This window comes from Tauraco erythrolophus, chromosome 2 (genome assembly GCF_009769465.1).
Source record: "Tauraco erythrolophus isolate bTauEry1 chromosome 2, bTauEry1.pri, whole genome shotgun sequence".
NCBI lineage: Eukaryota > Metazoa > Chordata > Aves > Musophagiformes > Musophagidae > Tauraco > Tauraco erythrolophus.
This window is the reverse complement of record NC_141466.1, coordinates 87418821-87437789: the sequence shown is the minus strand read 5'-3', so window position 1 is coordinate 87437789 and position 18969 is coordinate 87418821. Positions and strand designations below refer to the sequence as shown.

At 52.8% G+C, this 18969-nt stretch overlaps 2 protein-coding genes across 4 annotated transcripts; both read left to right on the top strand.

Annotated features, from left to right (window-relative positions):
• Positions 1 to 3170: 3170 nt before the first annotated feature.
• Positions 3171 to 4294, top strand: LOC147529261 (uncharacterized). Its single transcript, XM_086626058.1, is given in 6 exon segments — positions 3171 to 3185; positions 3187 to 3267; positions 3269 to 3622; positions 3764 to 4064; positions 4067 to 4176; positions 4286 to 4294. Coding segments are annotated over 6 exon segments (870 nt in total).
• A 1086-nt stretch (positions 4295 to 5380) lies between these two features.
• On the top strand, positions 5381 to 8141 carry IRF2BP2 (interferon regulatory factor 2 binding protein 2). Of its 3 annotated transcripts, none has more exons than XM_086627557.1 (3): positions 5381 to 5983; positions 6020 to 6353; positions 6644 to 8141. In XM_086627557.1, the coding sequence occupies exons 1-3, from the start codon at positions 5381 to 5383 to the stop codon at positions 7357 to 7359; spliced, it is 1653 nt and encodes a 550-aa protein (XP_086483683.1). In that variant the 3' UTR covers positions 7360 to 8141. The 3 variants fall into 3 exon arrangements, with proteins under 3 accessions (XP_086483683.1, XP_086483673.1, XP_086483665.1); XM_086627547.1 differs by having other exon boundaries at positions 6020 to 6398; XM_086627539.1 differs by having other exon boundaries at positions 5381 to 6398.
• The last annotated feature ends 10828 nt before the right edge of the window (positions 8142 to 18969 follow it).

Genomic DNA, 18969 nt, shown 5'->3' with positions numbered 1-18969 from the left:
CAACTGCTCAGTTAAAAACAGAATTGTTTTTTTTTTTAAAGAAAGCGTGCAATTTTTGCTCCAAACAGCCCAGGGTAGAGCCCACCAGTGGCGCAGAAACTGTAGCTCCCAGGCTCTCGCTCGCGCTGCGACACCCTGGCCACTGGCCCTGCCCTAACTTTCTAAAGCAAAAAATCATAGCAAAACAGCAGCATACATAGCATGTCCATATTTTGAGAGATACATGTGAACTACTGGCACACCAGTGTCCTGCGCCGCTTCCTTTTCTAGGTAGGGTCTGCTTAGGTCTTGCCTCACAGCTCTTGAGAAGTAACACCAAATAGCGGCACTCAACATAGCTGTCTTCAAGGAGTTAATAAAAGGCGCCCATGTATGGCAAGAGGTAGACACTGAGTAGGTGCTTGAGCCCCTCTCAATCCTCTGGCACATCCTGCCTCGCAGGGAGCTAGTGTGGTCACCTCCCTTCAGCCTCCATGGAGTATTTTCCTGCCCGTGCCTCTGTCAGCTCCTGCCATCAGCAGTCAGCTCCAGCCCGCGGTGCAGGGCAGCCGTCAGCACGTCACTGAGGAGCAGCTCTCGGGGAAGCATACTCTCGTCCCGCGAGCACGTATGCGCACATGGTTTCACATTCATAGTGATGCTCCTATGAATAAAGTTATAAGTGGTTGTAAACATCTGCAGGATCAGTGGCTTACCATGAGCCTGTTCAAAGCCTATTTATGTCAACAGGCTGCAACTGATGATACTCTCGTTTGCATCAGTATCTTGTTTTTCTCCCGTGGCACTAAATAAAACACTGTCGGATGGGGATTTTTCTTTTTCTCTAAGATTTTTTTCTTGTTAGTGTGTCGTGAGGCTGGCTTCGGGACCAGTATCAACATGAAAGCAGGACATCCCCTGAACCGCTGTTTGAATTGCACATCTCAAAACCCATACCCAAAATGTGGGCGGGGGGGATTCACTTTCAAAATGATGGATCGTTTTAAATGAAAATCAAAAGTTTCAGTGTTTCTAAAATGGCTACCAGTAGCTCACTCTTGTAGGCAGACATGAGCAGCTGTTTACGAGCAAGATCCAGCAGTTGCTTCAGGGGCTTTTGAACTGCTGGCAAAAATCACATAATCCTCAACCAGGCAGCAAGAAGCCCACTGAAACCCGAATTCATTCAGCTTCTGGAAAATTCTCTGGAGCAACCTGCCACCTTCACTAAGAAAGAAAACAGCAGAGACGCCATAAAATCAGGAGGCACCTCAGTGTGGAGGCCAGGCCCCTGTGTTCCCACCTGAACTCTCTTCTCAGCAGAGATTCTACAAACATTATAACAAATGTTTAATGACTGAACTCCCGGCTGTGCACTGGCTGAGGCTGTAATCTACTGGCAGGTTTCTGCAGGTTGAGCTGGCAGGTCTTGCTTTCAGCCACGATGGTACTGCTTCAGTGGGCTCCTTGACCCAAAATCACCTGCATCTGACCAAATCCAAAACTTCAGAGACTATTCCTAGCCTCTCCTCTCTCAGTTCTGGGAGAGCAGCCTCCATAATTCAGTACAGATCAAAGAGGGAGATGTGGTAGCACCTTCCAGCGTAATCACCCTTCCTATCTTAGCTCTGGTCATTTTACTACTACTCTGCAGGACTTTTGCTCCAACAGAAGGACGCAAATAAGACCCATGGAGGAAGCAGTGCATATCTGCAGGAGAAGGATGTGGGGCAGCCCTCAATCAGGAGGGAAGGAGGAATGCCAAGGGCACAAGAGAGCAGGTGAGATGCACTGGTTTGGACACAGAAGGAAGGGCAAACCTTGCAGAGGACGGGTGCATGGGTGAAGTGCAGGCTGGAGGACACCGCTCTGGGACAAGGGGCTGCGCGCAACCGCTGCCACCAGTGTGGAGGAAAGGCGAGAAGGGAAATAAGACCCTGCAGAGAGGGAGGAGTGGAGAAACACAGCAAGATCTCAGTGTAGTGCACTGCAAAAAGCCAAAAAACATGGGGTGAGAAGGGGCTCGACATGGCATTGATATGGGAGTGGTGGACAGAGTTCATCTTAAAGAGTTGTCCCGCTTCAACCTCTCCTCTCTTTTTCTTCCCTCAACCATGACATTGGGCACAATCAGGACAAGGCAAAGGCCTCCCACACTGCGCTGGGCCCCCATCCACACCACCACGGTGCTCCTTGGCCAGGCACTGCCCCAAACCTGCACACACCCACGCCCCATCAGGTGTCCTCCAGTGCTGGCGGCTCCTATCTATAGCATTGGTGTGTCATAGCAAGGGGCGTTTCACAGAGATCAGGCACAAAGGATGGTTTCTGTTTCCAAAGAAAAAAAAGGAACAAGAAACAAACGCATTATCTGTTCAATTCCTCTGCAGTTAACTGCTGTAACAGTCAGCAGCTTTGAGGACTTTTTTTTTTTGTGATTTGATACATAAACCACATTTCCTATGTAGCACTGCCTCTATTTTTTTATCAGCTTTTTGACATTGAGTTTGGTAACGTGGGTTTTTTTTGCTTTTTCCGCCAGAACAAATTCAAAGGCAGCAAATGTGGCAAAACCAGAATACCGCTCATCTCGACTTTTCCAAGCAGCTAGTTTTCATTAGAAATAAAGGAAAATAAATACAGATCACATTTTCTGTCCTGCAGTTAAAAGCCTGCTGCAGCTGAAAGCTTTGCTTTCTTCTTCCCCTGCAGCTTTACTCTGCTAGCACTCCAGCTCTGCTCATGATCTGAAATGTGCAAACACACTGTTTCTTGGCTCTCCACCAGTATATATAAATATATGTAATTTTTTCCTTCGGAGAACCTGGAGGCTAAAGCAAGAGGGCAAAGGAGTACGTGACTAAAACATCCAAACTTCCTCTTTCATAAGCCATCACATGATGAAGTGCAATTACAATTCCTGCCTTGTCCCTGCCAATTGCAGGCGCGTTGCCTCACCCGAGAAAGCCGGCTTCTTCGCCCTCCGTGTGTGTGTGTGTGTCTGTGTGTCTGTGAGTGTGCAGAGGCAGCAATCGCTGTAGCCGGCTTGGCGAGGCTCCAGCTTCGGGCTGGAGAAAGAGGGCAGTGGGTGGAAGACGAAAACAAAGATCTGTTTACTTAGCATGCATGGATAAAGCGTCTTTCCAGCCGGGGAGGGGAGGGGGGAAGAGAAACAGCTTTAAAGGACTTTGATGCAATGTGAAAGGAAGGGCTGCTCGGGAAAAGCGAGCCGGTATTAACCCTTGGCTATCCGGGGGCACATCGGGGCCGCGTCGCGTCCGGGCTCTCCCCTACTCCTTCCTCCTGCCCCCCTGCCCCCCTGCCCCGGCCGGCTGCTGCAGAGCGGCTACGAGCCGTCAAGGCTCCGGGGGTAGCTCCCGGGGCAGCAGCCGTGGCCGCCGCCCCGACGTGCGGGCCTGGGTCGGGGGCCGGGGCGGGATTTTGTTTTGCTTGTTAACAGCCCGGCGCCTCCAGGACGCCCAGCCGGGCGTGCAGTTGCAAAGTCACCCAACCTGGCACGGAGACCGGCGCTAGGAGCCAGCGCCGGGCCGAGGAGGAGGGCGGGACAGGGCGAGGCAAGCACCCCCCCCACCCCCGGGGCGCACGGGCGGCCGCGCCGCTCAGCCCCCGGCCCTGGCGGGAGGTGCTGGAGGGAGCGCCGGGGAGCGGGGGGCAGCTGCGGACCCCCCTCCCCGCCTAACCCCCGCGCCGGGCCGAGAAAGAGCAGCGGGGAGGCGGCGTTTCGCGCAGGCTCGCCCCAGCGGCAGCGTCCCCGGCCCCACAGCGTCCCGTCCGCGCCGTCGGGCGGCTGCCAGCTGCGCGGAGGCACCTCCCGCCGGCGGCTGCGGACGTCAGAGCTTCCCCGGCCCCGGCCGGCCCCCGCCTCCCGCCCTCCTTCCCTCCTCCGTCCCTCCCTCGTAACCTACATAACGCCGTGGGAAGGGCGGCCCGAGCACGGGTGTCGCGGGGAGCAGGCTCCGCCGTCTTTACCCTGCTCCGGCAGACGCGTGCAGGCGGCCGTACGTGTCGGGATGCGCCGGGTGAGGGGTTGCTTCACCTCCCGTGGCAAACGGGAAGAGCAAACACCCTCTTTTCCTCCCTCCCTTACCCCCGCCCTGTGTTTTGGTGTGGATGCAGGCGGCGGATGAGCGATTCGCAGCGTGGAAAGGGGACGGGGAAACATGTCGGCAGTTTTTTGTTGGTTGTTTTTTTTTTTTTTTCTGGGGAGGAGACGGCGTTTGCTTACTCTGTGTGAATTTTGCTAATCTGCATTAGAGAACCGCTGGTTTGCGGTTGAAAATGACAGGAAATCTAGAGCGTCCTATTTCCTGTGCACAATGACAACAGTTTAAAAAAAAAAAAAAAAGACAAAAAAAAAAAAAAAAGACGGGTAATCGTTGTATTTATTTATAATGGTGCCTCCTGCCCCGGCGGGGAGAACAAAGCCGGGCAGCGGCGCGGGAGGGCGCCGGCCCTCGCCCGGAGGTGGCGCTGACCGGCCCCGCTGGGCGTAGGGGGGAGCCCGCAGCCGCGGGTCTCGCCCCTGGCGCCGAGCCGTGCCCAAGGTCACCGGGCAAGCGGGGCGGGGGGACACCGAGCCGCGCTCTGCGAGAGGCACCCCGCGCATCTCTGAGTCCACGGGTGGCAGGTTTCGGCAAAACCCCTCGGCGGCGCAGGAAACAGTAATAAAAACAATAATAATAATAAAAATAATAACAGAAAAGGGGGAGGGAGCTCCGGCGCACCCCCGCCCCTCTCCTCGTCCCTCTCCGCTCACACAGCCCTCCCCGAGGGCGAGACGGGGCGGGGGCGCGGCGGCCCCCCGGCGGCAGGAGGAACCCCCGGTGCCGGTGGCGGGGGCGCGGGCAGGGGCCGGGGCCGGGATCGCGGCGGCGGTGGCGGGGCGGGGGCGCGCAGCGCGCAGGCGCGGCCGGCACTGTCGAAGAATCGAGGCGGCGGTGGCGGCTGGAGCCCGGCACGGCGCCGCCGCCAGCCCCGGCCCCGGCCCCCGCGGCAGTCCCCGCCCCGCCCGCCGCGCCGGCCCCCGCCGCCCCGCGCCGCCCCGTAGTAGCCAGCGAGCGGGGGAGCCGTGCGGGCGGCAGCGGCCGCAGCCCTGCGCCAGCCGCGCCGCGGAGATGCGCGTCCCCGCCGCCCTGTGAGCGCCGCCGGCGGAGACGGCGAGGGGAGCGGCGTCCCCCGCAGCGGCTCTGTCTGCCGGGGCGCCCGCCGCGCCCCGCTCCAGCGCACGGAAGAGGAAGGCGAGGGGGAGGGGGCCCGGCGGACGGTCCCGCTGCGGCCGCGGCGCCCGAGCCTCCCCGTCGGGACTCCGGTGGCGAGGGGCGGAGGAGGCGGCGGCCGGAGCCGGAGCGGGGGGCGCTCGCCGCTGCCCCGGGGCCGGGACATGTCGTCGGCGGCGGTGGCGGCTGCTTCCCGCAGGCAGTCGTGCTACCTGTGCGACCTGCCCCGCATGCCCTGGGCCATGATCTGGGACTTCACCGAGCCCGTCTGCCGGGGCTGCGTCAACTACGAGGGCGCCGACCGCGTGGAGTTCGTCATCGACACGGCGCGGCAGCTGAAGCGGGCGCACGGCTGCTTCTCCGAGGGCCGAGCCCCGCCGCCGCCCCACGCCAAGCAGCCGCCGCTCTCCGCGAAGGAGCTCCTGGCGCAGCAGCAGCAGCTCGGCCACCCGGCGGCGGCGGAGGCGGCGGCGCGGCCGCCGCCGCAGCCCCTGGAGCGCTACCCGCTGGCGGCCGAGCGGCCGCCGCCCCGCCTGGGCGCCGAGTACGGCGGCGGCCGGCAGGTCAACGGCATCCTGGTGCCCAACGGCTTCCCCAAGCCCGAGGAGCCGCCCGAGCTCAACCGGCAGAGCCCCAACCCGCGGCGGACGCACGCCGTGCCCCCGACTCTGGTGCCGCTGGTGAACGGCGCCGGGCTCCCCGCCGCGATCGGCGGCCTGGGCAGCCGCGCCGCCGCCGCCGCCGCCTCGCTGGCCGCCATCTCCGCCGCGCCCGCCCCGATGGCCGTGCCCGTCCCCCAGCAGCCGGCGGCGGCGGCGCAGGCGGCGGGGCAGCCCGGCGAACTGGGGCACAAGCGCCCCGGCTCCGTCTCTTCCTCTTCTTCCTCGGGCGGCGGCGGCGGCGGCGCGGCGGGGGAGCACGACGGCGGCGCCAAGGAGAAACGGGGCTCGGCCGAGAGCCTGCCGGCGGCGGCGGCGGCGGAGCTGGGCGCCGAGGGCAAGGGCCGAGCGGGCAGCGAAGAGTGGCTGGCCAAGCCCAAGACGGTGCGGGACACGCTGCTGGCCCTGCACCAGCACGGCGCGCACGCCGTGCCCCCCTTCGACAGCAAGTTCAAGAAGGAGCCGGGCATGGCGGGCGGCAGGCTGCTGGGCTACGAGACCAACGGCTCCGTGGCCAAGCCAGGTGAGGCGGCAGGGGCCGGGGGGCGGCGGGCAGGGGAGGGGAGGGGGGGACCGGGCAGCGCGGCGCGGCGGGTGTCTCTCCCGGGACGCGGGGCCGAGGCGGCGGCTCGGCGGCCTGGGTGGCCGGGGGGTGGTCGCGGCCACCCGTTTCTGCGGTTACACGGCGGTGGACCCCGCGGTCGGCGGTGCGTTGCGACTGCGCCGCCTTCTCACCCTCCTCTTCCTCCCCTCTCTCTGCCTTCGCAGGGGCCCGGGCCGCCCGGAAGAGGAAGCCTTCCCCCGAGCCGGAGGGCGAGGCGGGACCCCCGAAGATCAACGGCGAGGCGCAGCCCTGGCTGCCCACCTCGTCGGAAGGGATGAAGCTGCCGCTGACGGCCACCCCCTTCATGTCGCCCCCGCCGCCCACCGCCTCGCCCCACTCCAACCGGACCACGCCGCCCGAGGCGGCCCAGAACGGCCAGTCCCCCATGGCCGCCCTCATTTTGGTGGCGGACAATGCCGGGGGCAACCACGCCTCCAAAGACGCCAACCAGGTCCACTCCACCACGCGGAGGAACAGCAGCAGCCCCCCCTCGCCCTCCGCCATGAACCAAAGAAGGCTGGGCCCCGGCAGGGACGTGCCGGGCCAGGGGGCCAACGCGGCGGGCGGGCTGGAGCCCGTCCACCCCGCCAGCCTGCCGGACTCGTCCCTCGCCGCCAGCGTCCCGTTGTGTTGTACCCTCTGCCACGAGCGCCTGGAAGACACCCACTTCGTGCAGTGCCCCTCTGTCCCCTCCCACAAGTTCTGCTTCCCCTGCTCCCGGCAGAGCATCAAGCAGCAGGGAGCCAGCGGGGAGGTGTATTGTCCCAGCGGGGAGAAGTGTCCCCTGGTGGGCTCCAACGTGCCCTGGGCCTTCATGCAGGGGGAGATCGCCACCATCCTGGCCGGAGACGTGAAAGTGAAAAAGGAGAGGGACTCGTGACTCGCCCCCTCTCGCCACCCGACGTCACCTTGAACTCGAACTGCTCGAATTCTGTATATATCTATAAATATATATATATAAATATATATATATCTCCAAGACAAGGGAAATGTAGACTTCATAAACATGGCTGTATAATTTTGATTTTTTTGAATACATTGTGTTTCTATATTTTTTGAAGACAAAGAGGTATGTACTTATTATAAAGGCATTTCTTCTAATTCTTCTCTCTTTTTTTTTTCTTTCTCTTTTCCCTTTTGTTATAGCAACTATTTGTTGTGCTTCCCTGGTGACAGTTACTGTTCAATGTAGGCTGTGACTTGCGCTGCTTTTTTTAGAGAGCACTTGGCAAACCAGAAATGCTTCTAGCTGTATTTGTATGCACTTGTTTCTTTTTTTTTTTTCTTTTTCTTTTTTTTTTTTTAAATGCCAAATACACTTTCTGACATTGTAAAGATTGCCTTACTGTCTGTGATTCCTTATTCCTGACCCCTGTCCTGTAGAGCTGGTTGCATGCAGGCTTGGTCTGAAGGTGGTTGGGGAGAAGAGTGGCTAGCCAAGGTGGGGATGCCCTCCGCCATCCCACCAGCCATGCGAACTTATGGAGCAGGAGGGCTTTCTCCCAGAAATGCGCGGCTCGGGTTGCGATGGCAGATCTGCCAGATCCAGTCCCAGATTCCTCCGTGTTTCTCAAGGGAAGTTGCCTCCGGAGTAGGATGTGGAGAGGTGTCCCAGAGGCGCTGTTGAGTTAGGGATTTCTGGGTTTGTTTGTTTTTGGTTTGGTGGTGTTTCTTGGTTTTGTTTTTTTTTTTTTTTATGGCAAAGTTGACCGCAGTTCACGTGATCGGTTGTAAGATTACAAAACTGCGTTTATTCACCAATTACATACCATAACGTGGAATTTTGATAGCGAACTTAATTATACGATTGGCGAAAGCGCCAACGTAGCACTGCTGTCTCTGAAGGTCTTCAGCGTCGCTTCTGGGGCTTTTGTGTCTTTGGACAAAGCTGGGGAGGTGGGGGAGAGACATCATTTTTTTTTTAAATAAATTTTACTGTAATTTTCAGATAGTGCAGGTGGACTTTGAGTTTGCTTATCAGTCACCTCTAGCGCTGTTGCTATTGTTACTATCGCTGACCCGGTATTTCCAAGTAGTGGCAGGTACAGTGTGGTACAGTGACAGTGGTGACTGAGGCTCTGCCAGATTGCCTGCGGGCATATCAGTGACAGCCCAAATGTGGGTGGAGGAAACCTGTAATTTCCTTATTACGTGTGCTTGAAACAAACGTTCTGCTATTCTTTGAAAATGAAAATATAAACTGGTTGAAATGAAAGCAATTAGGGCTGCACATAATGGCCCTGGCCCTGCCTTTTAAGCTACTTTGGAGAACTCTTTTTGTAAAGCCACTTTTGATCACGCTTCTGCATCACCAAGCAGACTTCTGAAATCAATAAATCATTGGTTACTAGAAATAGTTCGAGTCTTATAGTGATGTTTTTGTGCTGTTTATAGGTTGTTGGCAACGCTGCAGCTGTACAAGCCCTTCTGTTGAGGTGTTTATAACTTGATTATAAGCGTTTGTTTCTGAGCAAAAGGGTGGTGAGGTCGTCCCTTCCCTGCGACGGGCTAATAAACACTTTCAGTATCGGAAGAGGAGGATGAAAAATCAGTCGACTATAATTTGAAGAATTTTGGGTGCTTTTGAGTAATCTGTTCTTATTGTGATAATGTTCAGACTGCAGTTCAATGCGGAGTAGGTCTTCTTTGGAAGACTTCTTTTTTTCTTTTTTTTTCTTTAAAAAAAAGAGGTGATCATTAGTATTTGAAGATCAGAAGTGCACATGCACAGTAATTTTTTATGAAGTGTTTAATGAGCACACCCACTACATTGTGTTCCATATTACAGGTCAATGTAATATTAGATAAGACTTGCATGATAAACAAATTCATTGAGTCAATATTACGCTTTAAAACTTATACCTATAGTCAAGATTGGTGTCTTATGTAAACACATTTAGCCAATTTGAAGAAAACGCACATTATATATATATACCTATATATATACCTATATATAAAAAAAAACAACTGTAAAGGATTCTTTGGAACCACTATGATCTGTGTAAATGTGTATTTAGGCACTTTATTAAAAAAAAATGGATTTTGAGCTGATAGATGGTAACAAGTTCTTCAAAGTTGCTTGGCATAATACCTCACGTGGGATGAAGCTCATGTTTTTGATTAACATGGTATCCCTACTCTTAAAAAACAACAAAAAAAAAGCAAAACCCCAAAGCCTCCTTAAAAAGGCCCCCCCTTCTGTGTTATCAGGTGGCCCAGCTCTGAGCCTGCCGAGGGTGAGACCTGCTCCTGACAAAGCATACCCTTGTTTTGGGGCCAAGGGACATTGATGTGATTGGGCGGAGAGGCCTTTGAGGAAGCGCACCATCCTCTTCCTCCCGGCTGGCCGCACTGCTTCCCCGGCTCCGTGGCTCCTGGAGAGGATGGAAACTCCCTGACGGGTGATGCCAGGCGGTGGCCCGGGAAGAACGTAGCCGGAAAAGAACTGGCTCGCAGTGCCTGAGCTTGCTCAGCTGACGTTCAGTCCCCATACCCCGGCCAAATCTAATCTGCACCGTGAAACTTCAGAACTGCAAAAGGAAATTAAAAAAAAAAAAAAAGAAAAGAGGAAAAAAGTTAAACTCTGAGGATGTTCACTCAGCTCATTTTTCTCACAGTCAATGTTGCTTTTTCCTTTTTGTTGATTTACTGAGTTACAATAACGCTCTGGTGGATTCTGCCTTTATACTAGTTTACTACTTCCTGGGCTACAAGCTTTTTTCTTTTCTTTTTTATTATTTCGAAGTGCTTTAGCTGCAACAGTGCTACTGTTAATATTCCTTTTTAAACTTTTTAAAAGGTGATACTGTAATTTGTGTAGTATTAAAGTGTTTTAATGAAGAATGTGTGCTTTTATTTTTTTTCCCCCCAAATCAACTTCCATCATATTTTTTTCAAAGAAATTTTTTCCTGGCTGATCACCTGCCGAGTGCTTTTGTTGATAGCTGCTGAAGCAACCTGTTGCCGTTTTTGCATATTTTGTTTTTCTAACTTCTAACACTACATATAAAAACCCTGGGAGCTTTAAATACTACTTCTGCTTTTTTCTAGATAAAAAAACCTTGAAAAAACTATAGTTGCCCAAGTGCAGTATTTTTTTTTTTAATTTTTTAATACTGTTTCTGACACTTTGTTGTGAACAGGCAGCGGTGCAGGCAAGAGAAGGTGCACGGAGCTGATGGGTGCTGCCCTGATCCTGGGTCCTGGGAGGTGGGAAAGGCGTCACACAAGGGAGGCTTTGACCGCTTTTGCGGTGGCCTCAGGAAACCTGGTATGTTTGGGAGCTCTCTTTTTAGATGTGCTGTAAACCAGGCCATGGCAACTGCTTGTTTTTATGAACTAGCGCTTAGGCAAAGGGTATAAATACATTTGAGAGTGCTCTCTAGTGGCTCGTTATGTTAACAGAACCCCTGGATCTTTTCCTTCTGCACCCGGGCCAAGACCCACTCGTCCATCCTACTGGTGGGGCAGCTGCTCTTGATGGGACAGGACAGGACAGGATGGGACATCGCTCTGGGGACACCCAGCCACCCGCTCGCCCTCCCGGGGCGATGGCTCACCTGCAGGGTGGCACCTGCTCTGCCGGTTGCACCCGCTCCCCGTGTCTAATTCGTCCCCAAAGTGACATGGGACACCCTGCATGGTGTGCGAGGTGTCAGGGTGTAGCTGCAGTCCCTGCATGAACACTGCCTCTCTTCAGGCAAGAGGAGAAAATGTTGGACCATGTGGCAATTAATGTCACCGGGAGTAGCTGAGCTTGTAAATGGAGATGTCTGTAGCCCTGTCTCCTACCGCTTCAGCTGCTTCAGTGCATGCGTTGCTACAACAGGGCTTCGGCCGGGAGATGTCCAATAATTAGGCTCAGGCGTCACTGTTTCGTGTTCCTCCTCCCTAAGTGTGTTTAGGTAGCTCCAGCTGGAGCTTTTGAAAAAATTTTTTAAAAAAAACCCCACCTTGCCCAAGGTGGACTCTCGTTCATTCAGACGCCACAGTCCAGCCCAGGATAAACTAGAGCTTCAAGCCTGCACTCTCAGAGATAATGAGGCAAGTAAAAAACCAAAAAAAACCCAATAAACCTTTTTTTCCTCTGTTGAAACAGAAGGTGGGCCTGGGACATGTACGGATTCACTTTCTGCAGCGAGTGCGTTGCAGAGGGTGGCCCTGGCCGCTTGCCAAACAGGGCCATGGGACAGCCCAGCCACCCTCCCAGCGATCTATGTAGGCCAGCGGCACTCCTGAGTCACCCTCCTTCCCTTGCCCTTTGTTCCCAGGAGCAGGGATGCCTTTCCTCTGCCACCAGGCCAAGGTCAGGCAGTGCTGTGCAGCAGACGAATGGAGTACCTGCTTATCCACTTCATCACCTGGGGGTGCCGCTCCAGAGGGAACCCTTTCACCGCCTCCGGGCAGCCTCCGGAGCAAGCCATGGGCTTTGGGCACTAAGTGCAGGGTTCAAATGTGAATCACTGAGCTCCCTGAAAGGCTGAAGCCTCCCCTCTGGGAAAGAAGAAACACTAATGTCTCCCATAGAAATCTCTTAAGTGCATGTTAGTGTCCACATGGCTGTCTTGTTTGGTGGGCATAGGTGCGTTGATGATGGGGTGGTAACTCAGCAGTTATTTTTACACACAAGTCACCTAACTTCGCTTTTCTTTCTGCCACTCAAGAGCCAGTTTTGTAGAGACTGGTATAGCAAAGTACATGCTAAAAGCCAAAATGTTGCATCAAACGGAAGCCCCCTATAAAATAAACTCACAGAGAAGCCAGGAAAAGTTCGTGGAAGCTTCCCGCTGTAGTAGATGTTTCTTTCCCCCATTACCTGTGGCTCAGCAAACACCATGAGAAGCATCCCTGCTCATTATCTCCCACCTCCATGCAGCGCTGGGGCAGGAATGACAACCCACCCTGCCCTGCACAACACCCAACCGTGCCCCCACCTCAGGGCCCCCTTCTCTGCCCCTCCAACCTGCTGCTGCTTGCCCTGGTGGTCCCCAGCCCCAGGTTGCCCCAATCCCATCCCAGGGCACCCTGCCCAGGGCTTGCTGCGAGGCAGCAGGGCAGTAGGGTGAGCTGTGGTTTCCCTGGGAAACCCTGGGGAGCCTCTGATTTTCAGGGAGAGCTAGTAAGGAGGGCATTCACTGTTGACTGCAAAAATGCCAAATATGCATTTTCCTTTACCCTTTTTCACTGCAAAACACTTATTCCCACCCCTCCCACCCCAGGGATGCCTCATGCCTTTTTTTTTTTTTTTTTTTTTGGCAGCCATTTGAAAACAAACAGAAGATGAGTAAACAGAGATGAAAGGGGTTATTGGTTCACCAGGTCGCTTCCTTGCAGAGGGAAACAACTCCTCCCATTCCCGCACTGGCTGTCCAGAGCGGCTGGCTAGCAGCTGGGAAGCGGGCAGGCAATGGGCTGCGGGAGTGCCTTGGCTGAGGATGGAGGCCTCACCCTGCCACCCACTCAGCCAGGGGCACAAGAAAGCAAGTTGGACTCTCCCCTTCTCCCTCCTGTGGTTTTGCTTTTTTTTTTTTCTTGTTTTTGCATCTGTACGAGCTGAAGGAGGACTGATTTTCTTCAAAATAGATTCCCTTAATTTACTTTCCACCAGAAATCCAGGTTTTCTGCAACCGTTTTTTATGGGAGTGTCACATTCTTCAACTGTCCAGTAGTAAAAGGACTTAAGAGATATTAGGCAACAACTGCATAAAGGAATGAGGCGTTTGATTTTATCCCAACTTTTTACAACTCTTCTGGGTGTTTGGGGTTTTTTTGTCTTACTTGATTCAGCTGCTGCTAAGCACTGGGAATAAAGAATTTTATCCTTTAAGATGCATCATCCCTCAGCTGATAGTTAGAAAGCTCAAAAATGAGGATACTGTATGAAAGACTTCAATGAGAGCTGGGGAAGGTGATGCTGAACGTCACTTTTCTTTCACTTCACAAAAATCAGGAAATAAATCAGCTCCTGCACACTGACTCATGCTTTTGTAGATACTACTTCACGCATTGCAATGAAGCCAAACCAGCATAAGCACCACTTTTTCCATTGCACTTTCGGACCTATCTGGACTGTAATAATTAAAAAAACCAGTAACACTAACTTCCCTGTGATTTTGTGGTGGTGATTGAATGGGCTCAATCCTTTTTGCCCTATAACGATACAGTTAGGGCAGCCTCCCTCTGGAAATTACAGAAAGAAGGACTTTTTTTTTTTTTTTCAGAAATTACTGTGCTATCTCTATTAACTCCAGGCAACAAACCACTCCATGCAGTGGCAGTGCTGGGTGTCGCTTTCCCTGCACCTGGGAAGAAGGGAGCTGGATGGACCCTGCTAAGGCTTTAACTTGTCATTCCAGGGACACTAATTAGTTCAAAATTTCTGCTTAGGCATCTAAGCTGCGCCTTCTGAGTTTCCTGAAAGAAACAAACGATGGTAAACAGCGTGAAGCAACGATTTTTAGCTGTGCTTTTTAATGGATATTTTGATGATTACTTTCATATTGCGAGAGTCCTTCTATTAGCGTAAGCCCTCTGCTTTCCTTTGGAGAGACAAATAACCTATGCCCATAACTGAAGCGATTACTTTATAACGCCTATTAATATTTTTATAATCCAGACAGTTATTTCACCTCACTGGTTCTGCTGCTTTGGGTTACTGTGGCTCTTTGCCCAGACCTCTTTTTTTGACCGCGTTAAAATTAACTTGCAAACGTGGAGGTCTGATTTCTGCTCCTCTCCTCCACAATTCAGTTATTTCCTGAAATCTGCCTCTTAACGGTGAGGCTTTCCAGGTAGCAAGACTTTCTGGAAATGGCAGTGCTGGGTGGTTAGTAATTTGGCCTCCAGCTACCCCTCAGGGAGGGCTCACAGTAAGAGCTCTGCAGGTTTTGTGTGGTCCTGGCACTGGTGGAAGGTGTGGAACAGCCATGCTACTTCCTGGTTATCTTCTGAGCAGGAACATTTTGAACTGCAGCAGCAGCATGTGTTTCTTCATCCTGTGTCACAAAAGTTTCCTGACATTTAGTGTTTTGGGGTGGATCTCTTCCTTTTCTGCGAAGAGTGCCAATTTCAGTGCTGCTTTTGATGGATAACAGTCCACGAAGCACTGGAGCGACACCAATAAATGTGGTTTGCGTAGGCAGGCTTCTGGGCTCCTTTTTTAGCTGCTCCCTGGCTGCAGAGGGACCGGGTTACCTGCTCTGCTGGCCCCCCCTCATCCTTCCCCAGCACCTCTCCTGCCAGCAGCGCTTTCCTTGGGCGACCACCTTCAGAGGTGCCCGGAGGGGAAGGGACTGTCCAAGAGGGTTGGGTTTTGGCCATATTCACCCTTTGCACTGGATGCCATCTCAGGGCTCATTTAAGCTCTTCCTGAGCAGCTCCAAAAAGGTGCTGCAGCACTGCCTGCTTCATCTTGATCGTGACGGAAGGAGTTCAGCTAGTGGCTCACGAGCTACATTTGGCCTATCAAAGGCTATGCATGGCAGCTACTTTTGTTGACAGAGGGCTTTCTCTTCCTTTACTGAGCCTGATTTTATTACAGGTTTTCACCTCCTACATGAGAACTTCATACAAGCCCTTCCAAAAGCTAAACCAGTGCTTAATCCATAGGAAGAGGTACTGGTGCTGCTCCAGCACAGGCTTCTTTCAGCTGAGAAAGGTGAAAAGCCAAGAGGGGTACTGGGTGCATTTGGGGTAGTTGTTGGTGGAGCCCAGCTTAGCCTCTGAGTGAAATGTGTTCTCCAGCTTGCCTTGAGTTCCTCTCCTAAGCAAAACCCCGACTTAGGTTAGTGAAAGCAGGCCTGTGATATCAGTTCCTCTTTAGTTTTGTCCCTTTTTGAGAAGGTGATGGTAATGAAGCATCCTTTCTGTTTACTACTTGCAGCCAAAACCCAGTATTACTTCCATGAAGCAGTTTGCACTTGATGGGAGTTAAGAACCAGACTGATTTCAACGCGGAGATAAAGAACTGCAGTGAGACCATCGACTTTAAAAAAAAAAGACTGAATTATGTGCCATCCATCTCTGCTTCTGCCTGTTGACTGCAGGAGCTGAAAGCTGGTCTAAATTGCTCATCCCGACCTAGGCTGGCGCCAGTGACGGGCTGGTGATGGCAGTCCGAATTTAATCCCTGTTGCTCAGATGAGCACACTCCTTTAGGTACCCCTCCTGCCATCACGTCTCAGTTAACCAAACTTTGGGTTTTGCTGTGGCACCCACAAGGGTATCAATTAGGGTCCACATTGCCAGGAGCCGCTGCACAGAGTCAGGCAAGAGTGGTTTAGGCTAACTGCGTGCAGAGCAAACAGTAAGCAGTACATGTGAAATAGAGTTAGTGTCATCTGCATTCATTTGCTTTTAAAATGGGCTTAAGAAAGGCAAAATAAAGTGAATCTACTCTCCAGGCAAAAAGCAAAACTCACCTTTTAGGGACTGAATTGCTGGCCCTTAGTTGGTTTAAAAAACAAAACAGAAAGTGTGACCTTTTTCTTTTGCAATCATTCTCTTTCTAATCTGAAACTGGATCCCATCCTGCCAACAGCTCTGTCATTGACTTCACTGGCTCCACAGAAGCATCTCTGTGGGTGAAATTACACCAGAAGCACAGGAAGAATCAGGCCCTAAATATAAATGACGAGTTACAACACACAGTTTTGCTCTAATTATTTATAAGAAATCATTTCATTATAAATAGGTTTTTCAGTTAAATGTATTGCTGGCATTACCTTATTACTTATTCATAATTAATTAAATCATAGCAGATTTCTATGTTATTATCATTTCCATACACTATAAATAACACAGAAGAAATGTTGGTTCTTTCAGGGTACTTGGTACGTGCAGATAAGATGAAGGAGCAATCCAGGCCAGAGCAGAGCGAAGTTGCTGGGGCCTGAACTTTCTCACAAGCATGTCATTAGAAAAACTGGGAGGGAAGGGGGCAGGAGGTGGTCAATGAGTGGAATAAAATGCTGGTTGCTGTCGTCAGTGTTGCGGGTCATCCTCTGGCCACTTTTCAGAATACCCAGAAGGAAGTGCAGAGCTGTAGGGGTGAGGGACTTGAAGCTGTTACTAATCCACTGGGCTGCATTTTCTCCACAATATTTACTTCCCTTGAAGTAAAGGGAAGTGGGGTTTTGTTGTCACTGCAAGCTTGGTTGGCCTTTTGAAAAACAAACAAGAAATGTTGTTGGAAAGTTCATTTAAACTCGTTTCAGAAACGTATGTATAAGGGATCATGATGATTTGTTTCAAGTGAATTTACCTGAGAAATACAATCCTTATTCATGAATTAGAAGAGAAAAAATCATGCTCCCAAACAGAATCTCAAATGAATTTTAATACTTTACTCATTGGTACTGGCATCTCACTGGTTTATAATAAATAGGAAGGGCTGGGAGAGTTTCTTGAAGCCATTTATTACTGTTACTGTCTCCTTGTCAGTGTCCTAACAGGAAAGAGCTTTGTGAGTCCTGGGATGCAAATCATGTCAGGATGGTGGGGTGGAGGTGGCTGGACTCAACAGTGGGGTGTGCTCCATCACCCCCAAGCTCACTAGTGAACTAGTGGAGGCGGGAATCGAGGCAAGCATAACTGGGTCAGGCATACGGAAGGTGCGATAAAGTCAGGAACTGCTTCAAAGTTGTGGAAATGAAAAAGAATAAGCCCAAGAACTGAGTTGAAGCAGTGAGTTTCGTTTGAATCACTTGATATGCACTTCAAGCGATTCTCCGGCTGCTGGTATGTCTGTGCTGCATGTGCGCATTTGCACCCCAGGAAACTTAAGCATAGGATGACCATGGGGAAATCCCTGGGGAATAAGGCCAGCCATCAAGACGTGGCTGGCTGGAGTTGAACTGTGCTGAATGAAGCAGCCTTGAGGCTGATCGTCTTCATCTCATTTCCCCACCAGGGAGAGGTGAGGAAGCACCTAATGGCTGTGCAGCGCTGAGGAAGAACGTTTTGGTGGGCATGGGGCACAGGAGAATTGAGAAGGGGATGGTGCCACTTCCATCAGGAGAGCAGTAGAAGGTACCTCCTCAGCCCTGGAAAAAGCCTCACTGGACAGGGAAGAGCTGAGCAATGCCCTGGCTGCAGGGAGGTGAGAGGCACCCCTGCATCCCAGGAAGCACGGACTCCTGCTTGTGCTCCCTTCTCCACTCACTTACTTGAGGTTAATGGAGGAAAAGAAGATGGAAGTGATGCCAACAGAGAGAAGAGCGCATGGATTGGAGCCCCTTATGCAGCCTGTGCTGTAGGAAATGGTTACAGTGCTGTGGCACTGGTTTGGCCGAAGAATATGTGCAGCCGTATGCTGCATATCTGGCACGCAGCTGCCTGACTTTCCTTTGGCTACAGACACCTGACAGCAGAGCAGGTAGGTTTCTTATAGATACGTATGTAGTAGAGCTACCCTCAGCTATTGCGATCCTCTGCAGCAGGCTGTTGGATGATGGAGACAGCTCCTCTCCTTCCGTCCCCTTCCTAACGCTCAGTCAGGGCCAGGTTCGCTCCCCATCCCTGGCACGCAGCGGAGCCTGGCCTCCCTGCGGGACAGCTGGACCCTCTTCAGCTCCTGCGTGACGAGTAGCCCCTCGCCAGGTCCGACTCCGGCCTTCGTTCCTCCACGTAAACCCTGGCTGTGCCGGAGTCGCTGCGGATTTACGACAGCGCGGCAGAGACAAGGACATGGCCTCTGTGAGTTTGGAAGAGCTCTGCTGAGCAGTGCAGGAGCGAGTGGGGGGCCTCCCAAGGAAAGAGCATGGTTGGGTTTCTCCGTCTGGCAGACGGCACTGAAAATGTGTCGTTCTTGTTCTGGAGAGTTCCCCAACCATGCTAGAAAGTGGCACAGGGGAAGGAGCTGCAACATGATGCCTCTCAAACCGAGTGCAGCCCGGGAGAGTAAAGCTTATAGTAGCAGCTGGGGCCATTAACTCTCTAATCTCCCCCTTTTCGTTCCGTCAAAGCCTCTGAGCTTTGTGTTACACCAGTCGCCTGTGGCAGTTTCCTGAAGGCGTGAGACTCTGCTGAGATTAAAAAGAAAAAGGAAATTATTTATCTGAAAATTAGTGGTTCGGACATGTGGGTTTTTGTGTGGAGGCACGGCCGCTGCCCGCTGTGACGGGCACGGGAGACCTGCTGTGAAACCCAGCGCTCCTATGTACGTATGGATCCGGTTACCCTGGCGAAAGGGAGCTCTGCCTCTGACTTTCCCGTACAGCCATGACCTGACACACAGGTTGGGCCTTTTTTGGCTGCTGGGTGCTATCAGGCTGTCCTGGTAGCTGCTTCCCACGCGGAGCCTGCCCTGCATTGGGACAGCCCCCTCCTCCTGCGGGGCAGCGGCCGCGTGCCCGTGGCGGAGGATCTGCCCTGCCACGGTGCCCAGCTTACCGGGCAGCTGATGGGCAACCAAAGCTGCGGTCAGCTCCAGTCCTTCACTCTTGTTTTGTGTCAAAAGAAAGGATGCTCTTCATCTAGCAGGCGAGCTCCC